The sequence below is a fragment of the Schistocerca americana genome, chromosome 1, assembly GCF_021461395.2.
Source record: "Schistocerca americana isolate TAMUIC-IGC-003095 chromosome 1, iqSchAmer2.1, whole genome shotgun sequence".
NCBI classification, from domain to species: Eukaryota; Metazoa; Arthropoda; class Insecta; order Orthoptera; family Acrididae; genus Schistocerca; species Schistocerca americana.
In genome coordinates this window covers 1,214,140,419-1,214,154,192 of record NC_060119.1, presented here as the reverse complement: position 1 = coordinate 1,214,154,192, position 13,774 = coordinate 1,214,140,419, and the positions used below count along the sequence as shown (strand labels likewise).

Genomic DNA, 13,774 nt, shown 5'->3' with positions numbered 1-13,774 from the left:
GCACAAATTGCTTTTAGTGGACCATGTGATAAAATCAAAGTATTATACTCACAGATGGTGTACTGAATGAAACAAGAAAAACTCTTAAAAGCTACAAAGTGACAGGGCACAGGTTCAGACAAAATCCACTCTAGAGTCTCTTAGGCATTGTGGTAAAGCCAACACACTTACAATAGAACCTCGCTAATTGGACCTCGAATGGTTCGACTTCCTGCTTAGTCTGACCATCCTACTTCTGGTGTTTTTGTTACAAACAAGGGCTGCTGCTACAGCACTTGTTGATGGCTCATAATCTGCAATATGCATCAGTAGGCAGTTGACCATTGCTAAGTGCAATAGTTCGACCAGTTTTAGTATGAAATAACTTGTTTCTAAATCAATCAGTAGGTGTTGCTGTGCAAGCATTTATTTTATAAAGTAGTGACAGTGTGTAAAACTAAACATAAACATGTCTCTCTGTCCATACAACTGGATGTTGAGCTTAGTGACATGAGAGTGGATCAGTACAGCTGACGTTGACTGGACAACAGAAGCAGAATTAATTGATGACCAAATCATTGATGCTGTTGCTCTAACAACTGATGAGAACGAGAAAAGTGATGGCAACAAAGACAATGAACCTACGTCTCGAGTTCCACATACAGATGCAAAAAAATTCATTTGATATATCCCTTCAGTATGTTGAACAAAGATCTAAGTCTCCCTCAATAGCCATTTTGTGAATTAAGAAATGGCAGTAAATGTGACGAAATTAATATTGTGGTCTGCGAAGCGAAAAAACATCACAGAGTTTATTTGTCCTGCTTAAGAACAGAACATTTTTAACTCTGTGATTTCTTATTTTAAATAGTTAAGTGCAAATCAGTTGTGTGTCAATATAGTACTGTAATGAGGTATCTAATAAACTCTCACTCACAATAATAATATCTTGTCTTAAGATACTGATGTATTTTAAAGTACAGGCACTACCGTAAATTACTCTTGCGTGTAAGATTTTTTGTGTGTACCAATATTTTCTTTTTGGTTTGTTACTATTTTAACATGCAACAGTATTTCAGGCAGTATTTCCAGTTGAAGATTAAAGTTGTACTGTTCTGTTTTCTAATGTTACAGGTCAGTAAATAGGGCAGGTTTTGCACCTGGGTGTTCCACAGGGGTATGATTCTCATGGCAAGGGGTTGGGATTGGTAGTGGCATAGTGATGGACTAGAATGTTGTCAAGGTTGGGTGGGCAATGTAACATCACTTTAGGTGGTGGAAATATCTTGGGTTGGATGTTCCTCATTTCAAGGCATGACAATAGGTACTCAAAGCCCCGATGAAGGATATGGTTCAGTTTTTCCAGTCTTGGGTGGTACTGGGTGACAAAGGGGACTCTCCTTTGTGGCTGGTTTTTTGTGGGGGTAGGGGAACTGATGTTGTGGGGGGAAATGGCACAGGAGACCTGTTTGCAAACTAGGTCTGGGGGATAGTGCCTATCTGTGAAGGCCTCGGTGAGACCCTCAGCGTACTGAGCAAGGGAGTTTTTGTCACTGCAGATACACCGTCCTCAGGCAGCCAAGCTATGGCCTCCTCCTCTCTGATGGCTCCATCCACATCTATGTCCACATTAAACCCACCAACCACCAACAGTACCTGCATTTTGACAGCTGTCATCCCTTTCACACCCAGGTATGGTATATATGCAGTGACAAATCTTCCTTGCTCTGCTTAAAAGAAGCAGACAATGGATTTCTACAGATGTATTTTCTTCTCACATAAATTATGGAAAAAGAATTGGAAATGGGGGAGGGCAGATGGTATGAATCTGACTGCAGAATGGTTTACTGCCACTGACTTATATTGTGCATAAGGATCATGAAGTAAGATAAGGAAAATTAGGGTTCATAGGGAGACATATTCACAGTAATTTTTTCCTCAACTCTGTTTGTGAGGGAAACAGGAAAGGATTAACTACTAGTAATACATGGTACACTCCGCAATGGACAATGTAGATGAAGATACTATTTATATATTAGTTCAATGTACGGTTTCATTCAAATTGCTATTTCTTTTTGTGTGTGCACAGTTATTGGTGTTGGTGGAGTATATTGTGGAAGAAGCAGTGATGACATCTGGTGTTGGCGAATATCAAGACAAAATGGAACTGCGACTACCACTGATGTTACAGTGCTTGTCTCAGGATGAGGATCGAGCACTTGTTGCTCAACATTTAATTACAGTAGCTGCTGCAAAGAATGGGTTTGTATTAAACAAATATTGTTTGAATGTGACATTTAGTTAGCTGTGTTGTGTCATTAGAAGTAAATTGTTTACAGGTTAATGATACAGATATTTTATTGTAAATAATTTAGGAGTGGAGCTAAGAACCCCCCCCCCCCCCCTAAGACACACACACACACACACGCACACACACACACACACACACACACACACACACACACACAAAACCTGTACACCTAACATGTGCCAGCTGAATAAACTGCATTGGTACTGCAGTTCTGCACAGCTTGACTGGTGTGAGGGATGATGACAGGTAAAGTGATTAAGGATAGAAAGGAGCAGGGAGTAGAGGAAAGGGTTGAGGAATGCACACGTTTGCGCATGCCGCCCCCCCCCCCCCCCCCACACACACACACACACAGGTATATTCTGTAACCCACTGAACTCATTATGTCTTCTTTGGCAGCCCCTGAGTCACCTGTGGAAAAACCTGCCTCACACTATCTCACTACCCCATCACCACATCATGCATCCTTCCCTTAATCTCTTCACCCTAAAGAGTTGAACACTAGTGTACATATTGTGTTTTGTTGCATGTTCCTGTGTGGAAAACGTCAGCTATAGGTGAGTAGATTAGATTAGATTAGATTAATACTGGTTCCATGGATCATGAATACGATATTTCGTAATGATGTGGAACGAGTCGAATTTTCCAATACATGATATAATTAGGTTAATTTAACAACATACTTAAGTTAATATAACAACTTTATTTTTTTGTGTTTTTTTATTTTTATTTTTTTATTTTTTATTTTTATTTTTTTAATATTTTTTTTTTTTCTTAATTTATATCTAAAAATTCCTCTATGGAGTAGAAGGAGTTGTCATTCAGAAATTCTTTTAATTTCTTCTTAAATACTTGTTGGTTATCTGTCAGACTTTTGATACTATTTGGTAAGTGACCAAAGACTTTAGTGCCAGTATAATTCACCCCTTTCTGTGCCAAAGTTAGATTTAATCTTGAATAGTGAAGATCGTCCTTTCTCCTAGTATTGTAGTTATGCACACTGCTATTACTTTTGAATTGGGTTTGGTTGTTAATAACAAATTTCATAAGAGAGTATATATACTGAGAAGCTACTGTGAATATCCCTAGATCCTTAAATAAATGTCTGCAGGATGATCTTGGGTGGACTCCAGCTATTATTCTGATTACACGCTTCTGTGCAATGAATACTTTATTCCTCAGTGATGAATTACCCCAAAATATGATGCCATATGAAAGCAATGAGTGAAAATAGGCGTAGTAAGCTAATTTACTAAGATGTTTATCACCAAAATTTGCAATGACCCTTATTGCATAAGTAGCTGAACTCAAACGTTTCAGCAGATCATCAATGTGTTTCTTCCAATTTAATCTCTCATCAATGGACATACCTAAAAATTTGGAATATTCTACCTTAGCTATATGCTTCTGATTAAGGTCTATATTTATTAATGGTGTCATACCATTCACTGTACGGAACTGTATGTACTGTGTCTTATCAAAATTCAGTGAGAGTCCGTTTACAAGGAACCACTTAGTAATTTTCTGAAAGACAGTATTGACAATTTCATCAGTTAATTCTTCTTTCTCAGGTGTGATTACTATACTTGTATCATCAGCAAAGAGAACTAACTTTGCCTCTTCATGAATATAGAATGGCAAGTCATTAATATATAATAAGAACAACAAAGGACCCAAGACTGACCCTTGTGGAACCCCATTCTTGATAGTTCCCCAGTTTGAGGAATGTGCTGATCTTTGCATGTTACGAGAACTACTTATTTCAACTTTCTGCACTCTTCCAGTTAGGTACGAATTAAACCATTTGTGCACTGTCCCACTCATGCCACAATACTTGAGCTTGTCTAGCAGAATTTCATGATTTACACAATCAAAAGCCAAGTCTTTCCTTTAATTTATGTAGTATTCCATGCAAAAATTTCCGTTGTTATAAAATACCATGGTGTAACACTTGGTAGAGATAAGAAATGGCATGACCACGCAGGCTCAGTCATGTATAAAGTAGATGGCAGACTTTAGTTGAGTGGTGGAATATTAGCAAAATGCAATCAGTCTACAAAGGAGATTGCTTACAAATCATTTGTATGGCCCACTCTAGAATATTGCACAAGTGTGCGAGACCTGTACCAAATAGCACTAACAGAGAATTTTGAATGTATATGGAGGTCAGCATGAAGGTCACAACTTTGTTTGAGCCATGGAAGAGTGTAACAGAGATGTTAAAGAAACCAAGCTGACAGACACTTGAGGATAGACATGAACTACCCCAAGAAAGTGTATTTACAAAGTTTTCAAGAATCAGCTTCAAATTAATACTCTAGGAATATACAGGGTGTTTCAAAATGAATACATGGGTTTTAAGGCTTGATAGCATTTATTACATTCAACTTACAGTTATAAAAATACATCAAATGAAAGAGCAACTCAAACAGATTTGTTTGTATACCCGTGCACAAAGGGTAGAGTGTGGAATGACCAAGAATGAATGGAAAAAATAATGAATGAGTGAGAGTCTATCACATGTAGTCCCAAGATATCAGTTCGTCCTTGTCGGTTGTAGTTGTTAAAAGCTCTAAAGCCTACAGACTACAGTTTATGTGCCAACTTCGCAAAAGAAATTTTGCTGTGTGAGTTGAAGATTTTCTGGATCGTGTTGTCTTCAGTGGTGAATCGACATTTCATCTAAACGGAAATGTGAACACACGTAATGTGTGTATCTGGATGTCAGCAGATCCTCAAGAGTTGGTACAGTTGCAACGAGACTCTGCTCGACTTTTTCAGTGAAGCAACTGTAACTGGTGTTTCTTGTCTTGATGCTCTAGAACTACAACTCTTTCCTCAACTGGAAAAAGCTGAACTGCAGAATTTTATTTGGGAGCAAAATGGTGTGCCATCTCACTGGCATAACTCATCACGTGATTGGTTAAACAATGTTGTGCCCGACTGCTGGATTAGCTGCAATCCACTGGATGACAGAGCTTGTTTTATATAACATTCATGTTCACACAGGTTCTGACCCCATGCCTTTGGGGGTTCATAAAGGATGATGTTTATATGTCTCCACCATCAGCTGATCTACCCAACTTCAGAAGCAGCATTGTTGCAACAATTGCTATCGACACAGAGATCAAGGTTTTGGAAGAACTCGCCTGTCTACTCGATGTGTGACGATGGTGCTGACATTGAACACTTTTAAGAAAAACTGTTGTAGTTGCTCTTTAACTTGATGTATTATTTATAATTTAAGTTAAATAATAAATGTTACAAAGCCTTAAAATCCGTATATTCATTTTGAAAAGCCCTGTATTACAGCTTCTGTAGGGATAGTGAAGACAAGATTGGATTGATTACAGCAGATACAGAGGCATTCGCACAGTCATTCTTCCAACACTCCGTACTTCAATAGAATTAGAAGAAGTGCTAATAGCTGGTGCAGTACCCTCTGCGACACACTTCAGAGTCATTTGCAGAGTATGGGTTTAGATGTAAAAGTAGATGTACAGATAGGAATGCCATACGGACACTGGCACCATTGAGTTTGTAGAGTTCATGATGATGATGGTGTGGAGGAGTGGATTGGAAGTTGATTCTTGTTATAATGAACTAACAAACCCGGCAATATTTTACAATTACTAAATTTGTTTGAAAACTAGATATACTTCCTAGTTTCCTTCCCCCCCCCCCCCTCCTCCCTCTCTCTCTCTCTCTCTCTCTCTCTCTCTCTCTGTCATTGCCCTCTTCCCCCTCCCCCCCCCCCCTAAAAAAAAAAATCCCCTTTTTCCCCCTCCCACTGACCTTGAAATTTGCTTATTGTTATTATAAACAAAGCTTTAATTGTAAAATTAAAATGAATGGATGAAGTGGTTTGGGGCCACTGGTATACAGGGTATGAGAGACATCTTCAGCTGCTGGATCTATAAGGATAGTAGCTCCAATGATAATATTTCAAATAGTTTTAATCTGCAAAGGCATAGGATTGCAAAGTTTCAGATGATTCAGATTGCATAGTAGTAGTCTAATCATTAACCAGTATAAGCCATTAATAGAATTTCCCTGTATTCTGTTAAAATCGACTACGAGGAAGAAAACAAAAAAGCATGTTGTTGTGTATAGAATTTTTGCTCAAAATTATATACAAGGTACAAGAATATATATGGGAGAAACAATTTCTGTAATGGTTTAAATGACCAGTAATCATAGTTAAAACTGACGGTAAGAAAGATAACAAAATCTAACCTTTTCAAAGCATAGCATTTTCTTTCTGGTAGTGAGTTTGAATGGAGAAGCTGTACATTTTTGCTTAAAAAAACCTAGCCAATGTCTATCCAAATGTATATTAGAGTAAAGTGTAAAAATTTGAAGTATTGGTCAAAAATTTTTCGAGATTTTTGGTAACAAATGTTAAACAATGTCTTTGTCTTCACAATTCTGTACAAATTAATTGAGACAAGCTTATATTTTACAAGGAATTGTTAAACTCTTGGTAGACTACTGTTGTCTCTTGATAGGGAACAACAATTGTAGGTTCCTTACAGTTCAGTGGAGTGCTTGTATGAGCATCAACAGCTGGAAAACTTTGGGTTTGTGTTAAAAGGAACATTTCACCCCACAAGCCTGCAAAAATAGTTACTCTTCATGAACACACAACTGTGACTATGGGGCATTGCCTCTGTTGTTGGTATGGGGAAGATCTTGTGTTTCAAGACTGAATTAGGACATTTAGTGAGACTGCCTCATTCATTGTCTCCAAAGAGAAAAGACAGATGTATATGAAAACCAAAAATCACCACTATAACTGAGAAAACTGTACTTAGAAGCAGTAGAATTCACCCTCACAAGACAATTAAGGACCTTCAGAAAGATGTCTTGGCTACTGGGATTGAAATTGGCTCTTCAACAGAACAGCACAGCATAGGCTTCTTGATTGTGAGTGGAAGGCATGAAAGACAGTAAAGAAGCAGTTGTTAACACCTGCCATGAAGAGAAAAAAAAAAAATGGTTGGCGTGGGCCAAAATTCGTAAATCTTGGATCTCAAATAACTGGAAACGTGTAATTTTCAGTGATGAGTCGCCTTTTATTTCTCAAGGGTTCAGAGCAAGTGTTGTCAGTTGAAGCACCCATGAGGCAGTCAGGGGTGAGCATCCTGAACAGTCTGCAAAATATGCTTCCAAAAAATGTTGTGGAGATTCCTCACTGCAAGTGACCCTGGGACACTAACAAGTTGATGGATGATGAATTCAGCCAAATACATGGAAATTCTTAGGTGCAGGATTGTGTCATTCCTACAGACCTATGCACATAGTGGAGGAGCATTTCAACATGATCTGGTCCTATGTCACATTTCTAAAGCAGTCAAGACATTCATGGAAGAAAAGAGTAATAATGTACTTCAATGGCCTGGTAATTCACCAGACTTAAATCCCATTGAGAATTTGTGGAGTTTTGTGAAGAGATGTCTTAGTTAAATGGACTGTTGATAAAAGAATGTATGTTAGTGTGTAAATGTGGCAAAAATGTGGTTTCATGATGACACGGCTATGAAACATTTATTCTGACCTGGTCGAATCTATGCCACAACCTGTTCAGAAGCTAATTAAAGCAAGAGGAGGACACATTAGTTTGACATTCAGTTAGCCACTTAGTGTATTATACGTACAGTAATACATGTGCACAGTTAAAGGTTAATCGTCTTGTACCAATGAATTTGCACACTACTGCAAATTTATACCTTACTTTGCTGATTGCAGTTTGTAAGAAAATAATTTAAATTAATGACTATTCTTCTTTTGAAAAAACTTTTCAGATCTGTCTTATATTCTCCTTATTATAACGAATTTGTACGTTACTTTACTGTTTGCAATTTTTGAGAAAATCGTGTGAATCAAATTAATTACTTTCCTTCTTTTTTTAATGCTTTCACAACTCTGTTGTCCATTAACTTCCTGATTTCGTGACTGACATGCTTTATGTTCTCATTGCAGTGTAAGATCTGAAGTTGCCCAAAAATTATTGCTGCAACTATATCTGCGCATTCCAAGTGTTATACATTACTTCAAGGATGATGAACGGGAACCATTTCTTGAAAATGCTTCTGTGTCAGGTGAGTAAAAGCATGTTTCTTAATTTTTTTTACTGTATAAATCGGATGGATTGTATCATTCAAGCAGTTTGCATTGGCTTGCACACATTACTTTATCCAAAGAGCTGGTAATGGGTTTTTGTTTCTTGTAATTCTCATAGTAAAGATAACAACAGCATCCGATAATTCGATGAACACTTCTTATAACTTTAACGGATTTGTTATGGTTCGTAGACCCCATCATGAAGAAGAACTTTCAGGGATGTGGAATGAAGCAAGGTCTGCATTAACACAAAAAAAGCAAATTGTGGGAACTTAATCTGTACATTGTATTGACAATAAATTAACAGTATACCGCTTAATATTATTTGTGATAGTGCCAGCTAAATGTAACCTAGGAAATTAGGGTGGAAGTTGATACTTGAGGGGAAAAAAGCTGCTATTTCCTCAGTTATATTAACTCCATGAACAGCATTTGTTAGAAATTTATTTTCTACACGGGTAGAGTGCTCGACTCTGGCCCTAGAGGTTCCGGTAGGAGCAAGGACTTTTCCTAGTTCCAGTCCCTCCAAGGTGGCCCTACATACACTCATCTTGCTGTCAGATTAAGAATCAAGGCTCTTTCCTGGGTGTAAAAGGCAACAAGGGTAATGGGCTTGCCCCTTCCTTCTCCCACCCAAACATCCAGTGCTGTGGCAGACAGAAGGCTCTATTCTGCCTGTAGTCAGACCAGAAGATGATTTGTGGGGCAAGTGCCACAGACTTTTTTTTCCAGATACTATTTGTGCTTACAGAAGTTAAATTTAACATCGTGAAAGTAGCAGGAAAGTCTTGATACTTTCACAGTTATATTATGTAGCTGGTAGCTGCTGTTTGTCTGCTACTGCTAACATAATATTTAATTGACCACTTTAATATGTGGTGAAGCATAACTGTACCTATGCTAAAAGAATAGAAGCCTGTTTACGGTGAACATTACTGGTTGGCTGATGTGAATTTTCAGTTCATGAATGTAGGTAACCAATTAGTTTGTATAGTGAGTGGTTACTAAAATAAAATTGTAATTTTGTTTTGACTCTGAAGGGAATCTCAATTTCTTACTGTGTCTAATGGTACCATTTTGAAGTGCTGTACACCTGATTTTGAAAGTCTTCTCTTATGCTACACAAGGAATGAATCTGAGTCTTTATGCAAATATTTTTGTCTTGTATTGTGCTGAATCACATTGAGTGTCAGTAAAGCATGGCTGTTTTCAGTGTTGTAGACGTATTACTTACTTTCATTCAATCCCACAAATTTTTGGACTGTATAAACCCTTCTTGTAGAACTTGTAGAATAAAGAAAAGCTCAAAGATTCAAGAAGTGATCTATATCATAAGTGCATAACGTTAATTGTTAATGAACCATGTTTGTGTAACTGATAAGTATCAGAAGAAAGAGCAGTACTATCTTTTGTGTTTACTAGTTAGCAATACAGATTTATTTCTCAATACATTTTTTTAATAATATTCTCTTGAGCTTCCAGCCGCTTCAAGTTGTTTAAAATCCATGAGCTTCTGGGCGAGTACTCCTCGGCCACTGTCAAAAGGTGACTGTTTTTTGGTTGCTACTGCTGCTGTCATTACATAGTCCACTGATTCTGTGACATTGTTGGTGCCTGCTTCAATGCCATATGACATAATGTTTTCATTGGACATCCTTTCAACCTTCCAGTGGCCAGATCCCAGGCTGTGCTTATCTGTAGACCTCCATAATTATTGAGGGTGTTGTCACAAATTTTTCAGTGGAAGAGAGTTTCATTAAGAATCTCTTCCTTTGGGCACATCGACCAGTGACATGGTATGTCCTTCCACAGGTTCATAAGAACAACACACCTCTACATGCCATTGTGAGCACCATTGTTTTGCCGACTTACTGACTCCTGAAATGTGTGGCCATTTTCCTTAGTCAGCACATTGGTCACTGTGTGCACCACATCAAAAATACGACTGACTTCATCAATTGAATTAAATGCCTGCCTCTTGGAGAAAGAGATATTATAGTCAGTTTTGATGTGGTGTCATTATTCATGTGCATTCCATCAAGGATTCCACAGACCTGCTCTCCCAGTTATTTGATGACACTATTGTGGATTAATTTAAGCATATTCTGATGTCATATTTTTTATATGATGGAGAATATTTTAATCGGACAGACTGTGTCGCATATTATTGAGCAGCTCTGTGTAGAACATGAGAGATGCTTTCGCCTTCGGTCTGAGAAATCAGCAATGGCAAAGTGTGCTTTAGAAAATGGATTTTGTATTGGATTGAAAGAGACACTCATTATTATGTGGATTAGTAGTTTCTGGGATAGCATAATTAAATAAGCAATAGAGATAAAAATTTGTGTCCTTGATAAAGATGGTGGCCTACAGCTAAGTACTGCTTGGGACCCGGCCGTCCGAAGTTTTAAGTGGACACACAATGAAAGCATTACCTCATATGGCATAGGAGTGGGCACCAGTGAAATCGCAGTAGGCAGTGTGGCTACATAAAGACAGTAGCAGCAAACAAAAAACAGTCACCACTTGACAATGGCTGAGGAACAATTGGCCAAAAGCTCAGGATTTTAAACAACTTGATGCAGCTGGAAGCCCAAGAAAATTTTATCAGTACATATTGCCGCGAAACCATACATTCATAGATAGATGCTTTTTAGCCTAAATTCCATTGTCTCCTCTTATGAGTGGGTAAGAATTTCTTTCTGCTGGTATATTAGTTACAAAACATTTTTTTCTGGATTTCTTGATATTAGGATGTAACCAAATATTTATCTATAACAGGGTAAATCCCCTGTCTATAGTTGTGCTCAGCTGATTGCAAAGTTTTAATGGCACACTGCAGCTCGTCATGATTTGTCGTCAGTTCTGAGCTGCTCTGAAATATGTCCTGTGCGACATTTTCACTGCTCCATTCCGAGTTTCTATTCCTTTCTCTGTAGATTCCATTGGAGCTGTTTTCTGCATGAATTGTGTTTCTCACTTGCTTAATATTTGTCAATTCTTTGCATGTATACTATAAATTGGCAGGAAACAGGTGTTCAGATTGCTTTGGGTGTGAAATGTTATTGTTTAGGTTAATGCATTCTGCTTTAAAGTTCATTATTCAGATCTAGATTTGTGCATTTTTATGGTACATTGGCTGAGACATTAAATTTTGGACATGCAGCTGTAGAAACTACATTTCTTAAACTGCTGTTTCGGCCAAATATTTTTTAGCCACCTTCTAAGTGAGCCTACAAATTGAAGCTAGATCAGTTCCTTAAACCCTTTCTTTGATCAACTTGCAAAGATGTTGGTACAGTGCAGTGCTTATTGATGTATTGATATCGCAGCCTGGATCGAGTGTCTATCCAATGATTCAGTTCATATCAAGTTCTTTGCTGCTGAAGAACATCTTTGGCCCTTGTGTAGTCTATGGTTGCACGTGTAGTGACAAAAGTGATGTAGCAGTTTGTTGGCTCACTCAGATGGTGACGGAAATGTGTAAGGCTTGAATAACCATTTGAAGAAATGGAGTTTCTGCAGCTGCATGCTGCAGGATGTAGTGGATCGAGGCTAGATTTGTGTTGATGTATTGAAGCCTAGTGCCACTTAAACTTACATGTACGTTGTGAAGTACTTAGTATAAGAGATCATTCACCATTCTGTCACACTGAAAGTTGCAGATCATAATAATGTTAAAATATTTAACACTTGATATTTGAATAATTTTTTGAATGGAAAAAAAAGCATGGTTCACAGTTAGTAATAAAATTAACATCCATTGTACAGAACCAAAGAAATAAATCTAAATTTAATAGCTAATTCTGTTTTAAAAATTTAATTTCTAAACCAATCATAAGAACTGAAAGAAGTTATACAGGTGTCTTGACTCCCGATAAACAATGATTAGTAAAATTATGATTCTGTGCTCTATAGTGGTGTACATGTAAGAAGGTGAATGGTAGAGGGATATGCATTAGCAAAAAGTATTATACACTATGACAATACAGCCAATAGCATCATTCTGCGTATTTGTATACAGTGTGCACTTTGGGGCATTCATTGAACATTATTGTTGATTGTTGTATTAGTCCAGGTATGATGAGAGTACTTGGTCACTGTAGTTTTCAACATGGGTGGCATAAAGCAAATACAACGAGGATTATGCCAAAAAGCAACAGTGAGAGTTTTACCTGCATATAAATTTGTTTAGAGGAGACAGGAATATTGCCAGTTGCAAGGGTGGGAAACAGCTGGAGCATGAAGCGTGGGACGGAGATAAAGGGCACATTTATGATGCAACAAACTATTCTCCATCCCACTTTGTGCAGAATGCATAACACAGCCGCCTTCTTACTTGTACGCAACTATAATACAGTGACATTTTTACCTCTGCAATGTCCTGTAGTCTTCATAGTTCCCAGTTTCATGGCAACATTTACAATTTGTGTCTATTTCATTGGTGTGTGTTTCATAGAATTCATGATCATGCTTTTTCAAACATGATGTTTATTTTCAGACTGGACTAGCAGCACTCTGGATTCAATGTCGCACACAGTACTGACTGCTCTGACAGCTTCCCATCAAGGCAAAGACTGGGCGCGACGTTCCCAGGAATATGAGCTCTCTGCTCGTAAGATGGCGTCTGTGCACCCTGTCTTAGTCCTCAGGTTTGTACAAATTGTTGTGTATGCTAGATGTCAATAGATATGAAATCAAGGAACAACTGTAAAACATGCAGGTACACAAAGTACACCTAATTAGATATAATAGAAAATATTTTTATTAAATGAAACAGTTGGCAAAGAACTTTGAGGTGTTATTGGCATCTTCTTGTTTTTCTCTGTAAGAAAACATTTGCCGTTACATACTAAAATCGTAGAAACAGAAGATTGGTCAGCTTTGAAAGAAGCCCTTTCCACGTTGTGGGTGTGAATTTATTCACACCATTTCATCTACTAGATGCAAAATCTGTTTTCTTTGTACCCTCCTCCAATGGTCTTATAGATTTATACCAACTATTCTTGCCTCGTTTAGGTCCATTACATTTCATTAGGGCCTTATGTTACCAGTAGGACTAGCAATGTGCTTTTTGAATAATGTCCAAACTCGGTTACTATTTGTATGTGTTATCACCATGGTCCCACTACTTATGCCTTTCAACACCGAGTCTGGTAACCGCGTGCTGTTTAGTACGTATCTGGGTGCATTATTATTATTCTATTGATGGGATTCTGGAAACATCACATCTATTACCGTTCGGGAAACAGTGTAATTTGTAACCGAACATTTCACAATTAGCGGTGTCGGGATGAATCGTGCAGAAGAATATCTGTCAGAGGTGCAACAGCGTGCAGGATTGATGGCGTGATTATACTG

General features: G+C 37.8%; 1 protein-coding gene across 3 annotated transcripts in view; it reads left to right on the top strand.

The window, feature by feature from the left end:
• Positions 1-13,774, top strand: part of LOC124619844 (integrator complex subunit 1) — a 307,722-nt gene that overhangs the window by 250,008 nt on the left and 43,940 nt on the right. For all 3 annotated transcript variants that reach the window (XM_047146458.1, XM_047146464.1, XM_047146471.1), the window contains 3 exons: positions 2,069-2,241; positions 8,273-8,391; positions 12,915-13,065. In XM_047146458.1, coding sequence (XP_047002414.1) covers positions 2,069-2,241; positions 8,273-8,391; positions 12,915-13,065 — 443 coding nt within the window. The remainder of the gene's footprint in view (positions 1-2,068; positions 2,242-8,272; positions 8,392-12,914; positions 13,066-13,774) is intronic.